The sequence below is a fragment of the Solanum pennellii genome, chromosome 3 (assembly GCF_001406875.1).
Source record: "Solanum pennellii chromosome 3, SPENNV200".
NCBI lineage: Eukaryota > Viridiplantae > Streptophyta > Magnoliopsida > Solanales > Solanaceae > Solanum > Solanum pennellii.
This window is the reverse complement of record NC_028639.1, coordinates 2,555,816-2,569,866: the sequence shown is the minus strand read 5'-3', so window position 1 is coordinate 2,569,866 and position 14,051 is coordinate 2,555,816. Positions and strand designations below refer to the sequence as shown.

The following is a 14,051-nucleotide window of genomic DNA, read 5'->3' as shown; positions in this document are numbered from 1 at the left end:
GGGGGGGGGGGGGGGGTGGGGGAGGGGTGATAAAGGAAATTCCGAGTACATATCAATACAAATAACCACAAACAGGCAAGGATTAATACACAGCATATTTCTGCATAACAAAATGACAGTTTATATGGTATAAGAAGATTTTGGACAAAAACCCGAGCGTCATTTTCTGAAAATGGTGATCTTACAGTTCAAGCAGATGGAATACAGAAGACAACTGAAATCGAAGCGAAACCAGCTCTAAGTTTCTGTGAGGAGAAGGAAATTGAAGTTAAGTTTTTGAAGGGTTTTTTTTCCAGTTTGAAAAATACACCGGAAGAAGAGTCAAAACCTTGAGAATATAGATGAAATTGCCTGATATTGCCGTATCATCGTTAAGCATTATCAGCAATCTAAAAAGAACCCATTATAATTGATTACATATTAACTGTATACAGATGGTTGTCAAAGAAACTGTAGTGGAATGCTTTGCTAGTGACAACTCAGAAAAGGTCCCAACTGAGAGGAAGACCTTTTTCTTTTTTTTTGCCGTGGTTTTCGGGTATCGCTTTGCGAACCCGACTAGCTGTACCCACCGGGTCCCGCTGTTTCAAGAAGGGTGCACCACGGTTAGTTCCACGGGGCCCTGGAGACGCGGCCGGTTTGTAATGCCTCCAGTGGCCCTGCTGGGGCTCGAACTGGCGACCTGAAGGACTTTGTCCTCAGGCCTTTACCAGCTGAGCTACCCTCAGGGTTAGGGAGACCTGTATAATACAACTGAGCAGCCAAAGATAAATAATTTTCCCAATATCATACTATTAGCCAAAGTAGAAGTTTCCAGAAACATATTGTTGTAGTCAATGAGATCATGATACCATTTTTAAGTTTTTCACCCTTTTGGCCCTGACTTAGAGTCAAAAGTTGGGATTTGGCAAACAAGATCAAAATAGAATGATCAGCACTGGAAAATCTCCTTTTTCAAACTAGAAAATTCGCAATAAACATCTTAATATTAGTAAGATAAACTGGAAATCATCTAAGCAAGATACAAACGTAAATAGCACAAAATTGCAAAAAACACTGAAAAAGTATAGCATACTTTGCTGAGATTATGCCGATCATATATGTAACCAGTACTCTGCCGCCAAGTTACTTGAATCAACCTGCGAAATATATTAAGATTACTACATTAGATGGGACCATCTTTTTCACATAAAAAGAGAAAGCAGCAATCAATTGTACACGGAAAGACTGAATTTGAGAATATACCATGCAGTAAAGGGGTCAAAACTCTTTTTTTAATTCAATTTAGATCACCGTTAGGAAGTATAGTGGGTACTTTCCCAATCAAAGGCGTTTCAGAAGTCCTTCAGATTTGAGGAGATTGTCAACTTATTTAGCAGACATAATCATGCAAAAGCATCCAAGGGTGTGGCCAAGAGGTCAACGAAGTGAGTTGAGAATATGAGGTCAAAGGTTCAAATTCCAGCAGAAAGCAACAGTTACCATTATTAAAAAAATAAAAAAATCCCAGCAGAAAGCAAAGATGCTAGATGTTTGTGTTGGTGGAAGGTAGAAGATACGGTTATCACAAAAAAAGGGACATAATCATCAAGTCATAAAAGATAAGAGTGGTCAGAAGCCTAAAAGGACCTGTACCCATGTGGGCAACAAAAACAACTTTTTTGTAATCAACCAAAAACAACATATTCGTCAACATCCTGTTTTCCTGGAAAGTATGTTCCAGAGAAGCATCATTTACTACATGTATAACTTATAACTAATGGGAACCACTATTTTGTTTTGGAAAAAGAACAAATTGCTTATGTCACATGAATTTCTTCCCTTACTGAATCAAGGTAAGCAAAAACCTAGAGCATCAGCTGAATGAGGCAAAACCTTTTAGTTCAGATCACAAACCTATCACCAAGAAGAGTTAAGCCCTCGCCAAAATCAGAGTACGGCATTCTCTGAATAGCCTTAACCTGCGAATGCCAGAAAGAAAGGGCTCAATGATATACCAACTCAGCATCAAGGCCGATTTCACTCAGAGCATCTAGGCAATTACCTTGCCAGTCTGCAGAGTGACTTTCCGAACAGATGACTGTAATCAAATATTATAAGCACGATCAGTTATAAACCCAAAACAATATTCTGGTAAATCAATTCTTCCAAATAAATAATCAATTGGAGTCAACTAAAGAACCAGAGGGAAACTCACAGCCCCATTCATCCCAGTAGACTCAAATAGGGTGTCATTTTCTGCATACAGTAGTCCCTGTAGAAAAATGTTCAGTACTATTAGATATGAAAAACACTAGTAACTAATAACTCACCAAGATAAAAGCACCATCTGATTAATACGATAACTCTTTGGATTTCTAAATAGAATGAAGTAGGATAAGTGTAGTGAACCCATAATATTCAGGTTTATCAACAAGCAAAGAAGCTTGAAACCTCAAAAGCAACCAAAGAGAGAAAAGAACATTCATATCAAATAGCACACCATCCACAGATTTTAATCATATTACAACAATAGTTAAGATTTTACTATTTGAAAGCTGATGATCCGAAGAAAAATCTATTTTATCTTTACTTATTTAGATTTTCGCTGTAAATGTTAATTGTAATTAGACTGAACAGTTTCACCGCACTACACATAAATCTAACCTCATAGTTGATCAAGGTACATGGAAAACAATTTCCACATCTGTTGACAGGGAATGAATAATCACATTAAAATATTCCGCCTGTAGCCATTTCATTTATAAATGTTAAGGAAACAGAAACAGAAACATCAAATGTGAATGAACACAAGCTAATCCATGGACAAAGAATATTTTCTAGATACTTCATCTAAAATGCACACTTCACTGGCAAATTCACATATCCACTGCAGTCATCAGATACCATCTTGATGTTCATTCTTATCGTCGGTTAGCTGAAACTCTCTATTAGTTGGTGGTGTTTATTGTAAATGCAGCTAAATAACTGATCATGGTTTCGATTTGAAAGGATAAAAATGCCAGATGCTTGTACTGTTGTTAAGCAAAAGACTAGCTCTCATTACATCCCTAGAGAAATTAGAATTAGAAACCCAGCGGATCCTGCAACATGTGTTTGATAAGAGAAGCTGGGCCTCTCTTTATCTTCGCTATAGTAAGCCGGGGTATGCCCTGTGAACTGAGTAAGTATCTTCTTTTTCACTAGAAAAAATTAAGCAATATCATAGCTCAATCTTACACTACTAGAAATCCAAATTGGACTTCTTTTCTCCTCATATATGATTAAATTTCTAATCCCTCTTTCTGATTACACAAATTAAATACAAGCGACACTAGAATTCAACATAAATCTAGAGGATCAACTGGGATCAATAGATGCGAAACAAAAACATACCTGAGTGAATGCGTCGGGATCGTGAGGGAACTCATTGACCACTTCGACTGTGTAAAGTCGATTCGAGGGAACTTCTGATTGAGACACGCCTTCCTTTCGCAACGAGGTGTTCAAAACAATTATCAAACAAACAACAAGGATAAAAAATACAAGGGCGGAGATCTTTCTGTAATGGAGAAGAAAACGAGAGGAACAAACGAGGGAAGAAGCCATGGAAGGTTGTTGAGGTAGGGAGTTTACTCTCCTAGAATTAGATTTCTTTCTCATTTTTGCGCCTGGCATGTGGTCCACACCTCATAAACGCCGACGTTCATGGATTCCTCCGGTCTATCGGAAGGGCTCGCCGGGAACGACGACGGAAATTGTTGGGGGTGGGAGATTAACGTGAATAGTCGCGATGAAAAGCGTGGTCTAATGACTAATTCCAATTGCCAACTTTGACTTCCAATTGATCAAATATGTCCTTGGAGTTGTTTGGCAATTTGAGATATTTCGTAGAATTATTTTATTTTATATTTGATTGTAGGAATTAATTAGTTTGGAGAATATTATGTTCTAAAATTATGTGATAGAAGAAGGTAATTTAGGGCCGTTTAAAATTTAATCAAAATTGATAACTCGAATTTAAAAAAAAGTTATTAATTTATTTTTTGCTATCGATTTTGATTTTTTCGTGTTATCGTTCTTAATAGTATGAAATTGAAAAAATATTTCAAAACAATAATATTTTAATATTTAATGGGCCTGATAGCAGAATTTTTAATATTTATTAAAGATGACAATATTTTAGTTTGTTATATTGTTGATTTATGTATTTTTATTATTTGTTTAATTTGAAAAAAAGACAATTAGTTAATAAATGAGAAAATCAAGGAAAATAATATTTCAAATAAAGTAATTTTTAAATTAAAACCAACAAAGTTATCATAAATGCGCATATGAAATTAAATATTATATCAATAAAATATTAAAAACTTCATCTTAATAAAATAGATTTTGTATTGAAAATAATATTTTGAGCATTTTTACCTCAACAAGGTTATATGATTTATGTTTTAAAAATTTAACATCAAGTTACATTGTTAATATAACTATTTTTTGCATTAAAAAACTTTGTTAATCTAATATAATGCAATATAAAAATAATTTACATAAAGTAGTAAATATATTATTTAGAAAAATATTTTTATTTTATAATAGACATTAACGTAACAACGAAATTCAACAATACAGTGCAATATTTTAAGTAACAATCAAAACAAATATTGTAAGTATAGTAACGATATGATACAATAAGAAAATGGCCAAAAGCCTCCCCAATTTATAGCCGGATTCCCAACTACACACCTTAATTTTACGGGAGTCTTATCACCCCTCTGAACTGTCTAAAACTGAAATAGTTACACCCTTAAAATGCCACAACCACATCTATATTGATCTGTGAATTTCACGACACGTGGAAATTTAATTGATTTATTATTTTTATTCAATTTTCTTATAATTCCTTTCTATTTTTCCTATACTCTTCCAATTTCTTCAATCCTAAAGCAATTTCTTTTCCAATTCCTTCAATTTTCTAAAGTAACTTCACCATTACTTTAAACACTAAAGTCCATCAAAATTGGATTATGAGGAACAAGAGAGAGATGAGAGGAGGTGTGAGAGTTTTTTTGCTGGTATTTTGAGTTTCGCCGGAGACGACGACAATGGTGGCGTACTAGAGGCAGCTATGGCGTTTCGTCGGAGGCAGTGACAATGGTGGCATTTCCTCGGAAGCAGCCACAATGGTGACGTTTCATCGGAGGAAGCAACAATGGTAACTTTTCACTTGTAGCAGTGGAGAGAAGAAAACTAAAAAAAGTGAGGGTAGCGAAATAGAGAGGAAGAACAAGTGCAAATCCTCTCCAAAAAAATGAGGAAGAAACTTCTATGGTTGCTTGAGATTTGTGATTGATAATTAAAGGATCTATAAAATAAAAAAGAAATCTTATTTGAGAGTTCAATTGGGTTTGATGTAAACCTAAATTGATTTTTTCCCCCCAAAATATGATCCAAATCTCATTTTTAGGTGATATAAATAGATCTCATTTTACTCTTAATTTATTTGAATGGTTTCTAAAAATTTCTTACATAAGATTTTAAAAGCTTGTGTGAAATCAACCATGGTGAATCTGGTGAAGATTGTGGTGGCAATGATGGTTTAGAGATGGTGAATGGTGGAGGGATTTGATTGAGAAGAAGACAATAAATAAATTTAAAAAAAACATATATTCTTAAAAATAGATATTAAAAATAAAGTTTTAATGTTAATTTTTTTTGTTCACTCTCTCAAAGAGAGTAAGATACACTCACTTTGCCAGCTAAGCGTTCAGGGAGGTAATAATTTCAATTTTATAAAATTCAGGAGGATGATAGGATCCACGTAAAGTATGAGTGTGTAGTTGAAAATTCGACTATAAACTGAGGGGCTTTTGGCCATTTTCTCCAATGAATAACAATGATTCAAACATATTATTAAAGGTAGACAGAGGAAATAGTAATATATATTGGGCTCCGCCCTGACACATATCTTGTATCTAGTATATATAGCGCTCTTTGAGAACATAATAAATATTTATTTATCTCCATAGTTTTTTGCCATTTTAAATTTTGAAAACCAATTATTTAATTGAATAAACTAAAAAAAAAAAAACTTGAATATTAGAAGAGTTCTCTAATATCCGAAAACCTTGTCTTGTTCAATGTCAATACACAAATCGAGAAGAAGCACACGGCCGATATGAATCTCAATATTTGATTTAGCTACTGTTATCTTTGGATTAACTAATTTTTACCTCCATAAATGATAAATAATCATTATCTTGAAATTTATTTGCCAGTTTTTCATATTTATGTTGTCAAACACTAAACACTAAGACTATGAGGATAATAATCACTCCAAGTCAATTTGATATTTTCATATTTAAATAAAATTTATAGTAATTGAGATTATTATTCTTTCTTATAAACCCTTAAACGATGAACATTGGTTCAATAAAAAAAATTTAAAATAATTCATTAAAATTTATGTTCAACTTTTTTTTTTTTGGTTAAACTAAAATTCTATCAATAATTAATGATGTGATCTTGATCAAAGCTTTAGCCCTCCCCTAGCCAATCTAACTAAAGAGCCTGTTTGGATTGACTTTTGTCTTTTAGGACCGTTTGACTATAGATTTTTTAAATAATATTTGAAATTTTTTTTAGTAAATAGTGTTTGTCCATTTAATTTATCATTGTTTGGTAAATATTTCAAATTTCAAATACTACTTTTTTCTAGTATTTAGGTCAAATCTCATTATTTGAGATCTTTTGAAAATTAAAATTTTACACAAAACTTTTATCTTTTACAAGAACACCCTCTATAGTAGTGTTTGCATTGTAGTACATATTTTTTTCCGTGAACACCAAAGTAGTGATGAAATATTCAGTGAATATGAAAGTGATGATATGGTTGTTGATGAAAATATTGAACAATCGGCTCAGGGTAACAAAAACATGTACTTTGTCTACTTCACGATATATGGAATGATATTTGTTGCAGTCACTCCTAACTACGTTGCTCTAGTTTCATGGCCACTCCTTGCATTTGTTGCAACGAAGATCCAATTGACTTGTAATACAAATTTATGGTTATCTTTTTATAGTTTTTAAAACTTATGGATATAAATCATATTTTTCAAAAAAAGTAAATTATATTTTCTGAATACTATAACAAAACACATAGTGAAATTTCATTCAAATAATATTTGCCAAGAATATTTGAAAATATATGTCTAAACGCTAGCTTAAACTTATAAGACTAAAGTCTTAAAAGTGAGAAATTCTAACTTAACACCTATATATATACATTCAACGTTTACCTAGCTCCGACCTCACTTAGCCAAAGGCGGAGCCAGGTTTTTTGATAACTGGGTTCAATATCTAAAATTAAACACATGAAGTAACCGAAAGGAATTCGACATTTACTATAGATACATATAAAATTATTTTAACCATATATTAATAATATAATTTTTCATCAAAATAAATTCAGATGTACCCTTTATACAAGGTGGCTCCACTCCCCTGCACTTAGCTAACTAATAAAAAATGTAGGTGTATATATTCAACACTTTATCATAAAAAAGAATCATATTTGAATAATAGTAAAAAACAATCCATAACAAAAACTACAATAAATATTATGTTAAGTAAAAGGAAAAAAATTATTTTATACAAATTCTATTTAAAAAAAGTAGCAAACGGAATGAAAGGGGGAAAAACAAATTAACCTAGGGAGTATGGAGTGAGAATATATATATATATATATATATATATATAGAATAATAATAATAATAATAATAATAATAATAAGAAAAGAGTCAATTTTTTTAAAATTTAAAAAATGTCTTGACTTTGAAATTTGTATGGAACCTAAATGCGATATGACTTAATCATTGCGCCAATGAGACTATTAATCATGTTAATGCTCATTGTTTATTTATATACTGTTTTCTGAATTTCTATATTCATATAATCTAATTTGATATAAGATTAGCACTTGAAAATGTTTATATGGATCCGTCTTTAAATTATTAATAAATTTTTAAACGTAAAGTTCGAAGAAAACAATAATAATATATATTTTCAAGTTATAAATAATATTTTTTAAAATTAGAGTTAGATTTAAATATTATTATAATTTAAAATTACCTCTAATATTTTAACTAACAATTTAGAATGAAAATAGTGAAAAACATTCGTTTTTTTGAAGTTATTCAAATTTCAAAATTATAACAATTCTATATTCAATTTTTTTATTTATAAAATGATTATTATTTGCGGGAACGGGTACGCTAGTACTAAGTAGTGAAACAATCAATAATTATGACATTTTCAATAGCTAAAAAATAATTTTAAATATATATTTAAATTAATTAAAATTAAATGTTCTTATCAAATATCACAAAAATTAAAATCTAAATTTATCTCCAAACTAAATGAGAAGGCAATAAAAACGGAGTCGGGTCGGATTGTACCAGAAGAGACGAGTAGAAGTAAGAAATATGTGTGTAGAGGAACGTAGAATATTCCAGAAGAAAAAAAAATAAAAAAAATCCAGAAGCACAGTCGTCACCTCTTTCTCCAAGCTAGAAGAGCCTAGAAATCTTCTACACTCATATATAAATCACCGCTCCTCCTTCCCTTTCCTAGCGAAAATATCAATCAAAAGTGTCCATTCGTAATCGGCTTTCATTCTCCATTGCTTTCTGCAAGTACCAACTTACATTTTTTAAGCTTTTTCTCTAATGGCAGATGTTCAAATGGCTGAGGCAGAGACCTTCGCTTTCCAAGCTGAGATCAACCAGTTGTTGAGCTTGATCATCAACACTTTCTATAGCAACAAGGAGATTTTCCTTCGGGAACTTATTAGCAATTCTTCTGATGCATTGGATAAGATCAGATTCGAGAGTTTGACGGACAAGAGCAAGCTCGATGCTCAACCTGAGCTCTTCATTCGCCTTGTTCCTGATAAGGCGAACAAGACGCTCTCCATTATTGATAGCGGTGTCGGCATGACCAAAGCAGGTAATCGCATTTGTTCTACTTTTCCTTTTCTGTTATTTGCATAAATGCTTTGTTTATTTTACATAGAAAATTGTGAGAGCTAAGTTTTGTGCACTTGTATTTTGGCGATGGACTTTTTTTTCTGCATGCGTTGTTTGTGTTTTATCTGAAATAAATAATGCACGGATGTCATTTAGTTTCGGCTGAACATATCGGTTTTCCTTTTAGTGATAATTACATATTTAAGCTCTCCGTTTGGTCCCTGTGAATTGTGATATCCAATCTTCTCTGTGATTAGCGACCAGCTATGATTTTCGCGATATGTTTTGGATTTCGAATTAATGTAATATGTTCTGCATTTAGAATTAATTATTCTCCTGTCGATCCTGCTAGAAATTTTAATTTCACAGAGACTTAATCTGATCCTTTAGAGTAGGACTGTGAACGGTTTGGTACCAATGGTGAATATTTTTAGGAGGAGGTGTTTTTGGTCTTTAGATTCAGTTGGGATAACGGTACTGATGTCTCTGTTTGTGGTTCCGAATAGATTTGGTCAACAATCTGGGTACAATTGCAAGGTCCGGCACCAAAGAATTTATGGAAGCCTTGCAGGCTGGTGCTGATGTGAGCATGATTGGTCAATTTGGTGTTGGTTTCTATTCTGCTTACCTCGTAGCGGAAAAGGTTATTGTGACCACCAAGCACAATGATGATGAGCAGTATGTCTGGGAATCACAAGCCGGTGGTTCATTCACCGTTACAAGGGATGTCAGTGGAGAACAACTAGGCAGAGGAACTAAAATAACCCTCTTCCTCAAGGAGGACCAGGTAAGCAGCAATATTTCCTACGTGATTGTACATAATTTCATTAGGCCCGGACTCAGAGATGATTGTTATTAATTTTGGGTTAATACGATGCAGCTGGAGTACTTGGAAGAAAGAAGAATCAAGGACCTTGTAAAGAAGCACTCTGAATTCATTAGCTACCCTATTTACCTTTGGACAGAGAAAACTACTGAGAAAGAGATCAGTGATGATGAAGATGATGAGCCCAAGAAAGACGAAGAGGGTGCGGTTGAGGAGGTTGATGAGGACAAAGAGAAGGAGAAAGGCAAGAAGAAGAAGATCAAGGAGGTTTCTCACGAGTGGCAGCTCATTAACAAGCAGAAACCTATCTGGTTGCGCAAACCGGAGGAGATAACAAAGGAGGAATATGCCTCCTTCTACAAGAGTTTGACCAATGATTGGGAGGATCACCTTGCTGTCAAACACTTCTCTGTTGAGGGGCAGCTTGAGTTCAAGGCGATCCTCTTTGTGCCCAAGAGAGCTCCATTTGATCTTTTTGACAGCCGGAAAAAGATGAACAACATCAAGCTCTATGTCAGGAGGGTATTCATTATGGATAACTGTGAGGAACTTATGCCTGAGTACCTTGGGTTTGTGAAAGGTGTTGTGGACTCCGATGATTTGCCTCTCAACATCTCTCGCGAGATGCTGCAGCAGAACAAGATTCTCAAGGTGATTAGGAAGAACCTGGTGAAGAAATGTATTGAGATGTTCAATGAGATTGCTGAGAACAAGGAGGACTATAACAAGTTCTATGAGGCATTCTCAAAGAACTTGAAGTTGGGCATTCACGAAGACAGCCAGAACCGAGCCAAGTTGGCTGACCTCCTCCGTTACCACTCTACCAAGAGCGGTGATGAGCTGACCAGCCTGAAGGATTATGTTACTAGGATGAAGGAGGGCCAGAAAGACATCTACTATATTACTGGAGAGAGCAAGAAGGCAGTTGAGAACTCTCCGTTCTTGGAGCGTCTCAAGAAAAAAGGATATGAAGTGCTCTATATGGTTGATGCTATTGATGAATACGCTGTGGGACAGCTGAAAGAATATGATGGTAAGAAACTGGTCTCTGCCACCAAGGAGGGATTGAAGCTTGATGATGACAGTGAAGAAGAGAAGAAGAAAAAGGAGGAGAAGAAGAAGTCTTTTGAGAATCTCTGCAAGATAATTAAAGATATTCTTGGTGACAAGGTCGAGAAGGTGGTTGTTTCTGATAGGATTGTTGATTCTCCATGTTGCTTGGTGACTGGTGAATACGGTTGGACAGCCAACATGGAGAGGATCATGAAGGCTCAGGCTTTGAGGGATACCAGCATGAGTTCATACATGTCCAGCAAGAAGACAATGGAAATTAATCCTGATAATGGAATCATGGAGGAATTGAGGAAGAGAGCTGAGGCAGACCAAAATGACAAATCAGTGAAGGATCTCGTGTTGTTGCTCTTTGAGACAGCTCTACTAACATCTGGTTTTAGCCTTGATGACCCTAATACCTTTGCCGCAAGAATTCACAGGATGTTGAAGTTGGGTCTTAGCATAGAAGAGGAAGAAGATGGAGCTGGTGAAGATGCCGACATGCCTGCACTGGAGGAAATTGGTGAGGAAAGCAAGATGGAAGAAGTGGACTAATCATTGAAATCAGTTGAGACTTTTGAGATGCGTGAAAATACAATTTGAGCGTGTTGCTTTTTTTCTCATCTTGTGTCTAGTATAGTTTTTTTTTTTTTTTGCTAGTGTTTCGGATGGGTTATTCGTCTGTTGTGTAAGTAATGTGTTTTTGTGTCCTGTCCAAGTGTTAAAGAGAATATGTCCATCAGTTAACCGAAATGTTATGAACTAATATTTTGGTCACATTGGTTTTAGCTGTTCTCATTCGGTTTTACTCTTTTCCAGTATATATAATCCAACCTGTTAGTCTTCAAAAAATACTAGGGAAACATAACGTTGGATTAACAAACTATATTAGTTGGGGAGTTGGGTAGAGGAGAAGTTCCTGCAATCAATCGTAACATAGTATGGATTCTTCTTAGCTGATTCCGTCCTCTTATCCATCTTTCTAGCATAAAATGATTGTCCAAAGGGACTAAATACAGTGGCATTTGAGTGAAAAGGGGTGTATATCAGCTGTGTAATAAATGACATATTTTTATTGTTGAATCAAAAAAATAATGATAAAAGCATTGAAAGAATGTATGAAATAGTACCGCTTAAGAAAAAATCTATTCTCACCATATGTTAATGAAGTCATATAATCGTTTAAATGAAAATTCATTATGAGTTCTAACATTTTCCAGAAAAGTTGTAAATACCAAAAATTGAACCACTAATTCTTTCAACTAAAGAGAGAAAAAAAAGAAAGAGAGAAAAGTCTAGTTTCATTTTCATTAAAGAAAAAAAAAAGTAATTTTGACATTATGATAGGTGTTATATGACAGGAGATCATTTTCTCGGGGTCTCTTTTCTTATTCTTATTACTCATTTGTTTCGTCTTTTTTTTTGAAAAAAATCGACTGTGGCAAGAAATAATTGCAACGACCTGTAACTTGCTTCTATTTTGGAAAACTATTAGAGTGTTTTTCGGCCTTGCGTCAGTTTTTAATAACAGATAGTATTAAATAAATAGTATTACATAATATTAGTATTTACTGTGTACTAATCCAAGTCTTATTAGGATTAGTACTCCTTAATCCTAGTCCTATTAGGATTAGTACTCCTTCCTATATCTCCTATATATATCTCCCATGTATTCCCTTATTAGGCTAACACTTTAATACAATTAATATTCCTTCATGGTATCAAGAGCCAGAAAACCTAGATCTTTTTTTCTCTAGGTTTTTTTCTCTCTTTAGGGCACCGATCGTTCCCTCTCTTCTCTTGGGCGGCGGCAGCCATGACAACCGAGGTGGATCCTCTCGATTCACTTCCTTCTGGCGTTAAACTCCTTCTCAGGCATCTTCATGCCCTGATTCCCGAAAAATTATCAGACATAAATTACCCTACATGGAAAATCACCGTTCTTACAGCCCTTGAGGCCAATTACCTTCTCAAATACGTCGATGGAAGCACAGAACCGCCGCCGGCAGTCATCACCGCCACGGACAAATCAGAAAAAACCAATCCGGCCCATGCCGCCTGGAAAGCCGTGGATGGCCAGATCCGATCATGTTTGATTGCGGTCATCTCTCCCACGGTTCAGAAACACGTCCGATCCTACACAACTGCTTCAGCCCTGTGGACGGCCCTCGCAACACGCTATGCATCAATTTCCCACTCTCATATTTTTCAATTGCGTGATCGTCTCCACACAATTACCAAAGGCACGAAAACTATGGCGGAGTATTTAGACGAGGTCTCCACCATCATCACAGCCCTCGACACCGTGAACGAAATCATTCCCGAAAAAGATCTCGTCATGTGCGTCGTTCGGGGGCTCCCATCAGCTTACTCCTCCATTAAACAGGCGGTTCGCATCAGTCCAACGCCCGTTGACCTGGCTACTCTCTCCTCGTGGCTAAAAAGTGAAGAAATCAACGTGGATCTGGAGAGCAAACTTCTTCTCCGAGAAGCCGCTGTTATGGAGCCGGCCACCGCCCTCACCGCAAGCCAGAACTATCGCGGGGGGCGTGGTGGCGGCCGGCAGGGGAGCCGCGGCGGCTACGGCAGAAACAGCGGAGGCCGCGGGCGCGGCGGTCGGCAGGGCAGTCGTCCGCCGTACGACGGTCAGCAGCACGGCAGCAACAACAGCCTGCACTCCTTCGGCAGCGGCGGGCAGTCATCTTCCAGCGGCGGGCAGGGCACTTACGAGCGGGATCGTCCAACTTGTCAAATCTGTCAGAAAACAGGACACACCGCTGCTCGTTGCTGGTTTCGGTATGAGGAGAGCCGAAATAGTGATAACCGTGCCAATTATGCATCTCAAGCCGGCCCTTCCTCTGAATGGCTGTTGGATACTGGGGCCAACATGCACGTTACTTCTGATCTATCCAAGCTTAACGCTCCAAATCCATATCATGGCTCCAATGGTATTACTGTTGGCAACGGTGAGTCCCTTAATATTTCTCACACTGGCACGGGTACCATTAAAACCCCCACCGCTATCTTTCACCTAGGTAACCTTACCCACGTCACTTCTATTAAATCCAATCTCCTTTCAGTTCACCAATTCACAAAAGACAATAATTGCTCACTCTTGTTCACCTCTAATGATTTTCAGATCCTAGACAATACTACCAAGAGGGTGA

At 35.8% G+C, this 14,051-nt stretch overlaps 2 protein-coding genes across 4 annotated transcripts in view; one reads left to right on the top strand and one right to left on the bottom strand.

Moving 5' to 3' along the window:
- Window positions 1-3,852, bottom strand: part of LOC107012501 (glutaminyl-peptide cyclotransferase-like) — a 6,808-nt gene extending 2,956 nt beyond the window's left edge. Inside the window, exons 1-5 of one of the 3 annotated variants that reach the window (XR_001456045.2) lie at window positions 3,376-3,852; window positions 2,198-2,254; window positions 2,045-2,080; window positions 1,876-1,961; window positions 1,076-1,139 (exon numbers count right to left, since the gene is read on the bottom strand). Coding sequence is in view for 2 of the 3 variants with exons in the window: in XM_027915913.1 (XP_027771714.1) it covers window positions 1,076-1,139; window positions 1,897-1,961; window positions 2,045-2,080; window positions 2,198-2,254; window positions 3,376-3,657 (504 nt within the window). In the remaining variant the exon portion in view is untranslated. The remainder of the gene's footprint in view (window positions 1-1,075; window positions 1,140-1,875; window positions 1,962-2,044; window positions 2,081-2,197; window positions 2,255-3,375) is intronic. The other 2 variants (XM_027915913.1, XM_015212367.2) reach the window with 2 other exon arrangements.
- A 4,661-nt stretch (window positions 3,853-8,513) lies between these two features.
- LOC107012688 (heat shock protein 83) lies at window positions 8,514-11,663 on the top strand. Its single transcript, XM_015212597.2, has 3 exons — window positions 8,514-8,985; window positions 9,512-9,792; window positions 9,886-11,663. The coding sequence occupies exons 1-3, from the start codon at window positions 8,706-8,708 to the stop codon at window positions 11,437-11,439; spliced, it is 2,115 nt and encodes a 704-aa protein (XP_015068083.1). The 5' UTR covers window positions 8,514-8,705; the 3' UTR covers window positions 11,440-11,663.
- The last annotated feature ends 2,388 nt before the right edge of the window (window positions 11,664-14,051 follow it).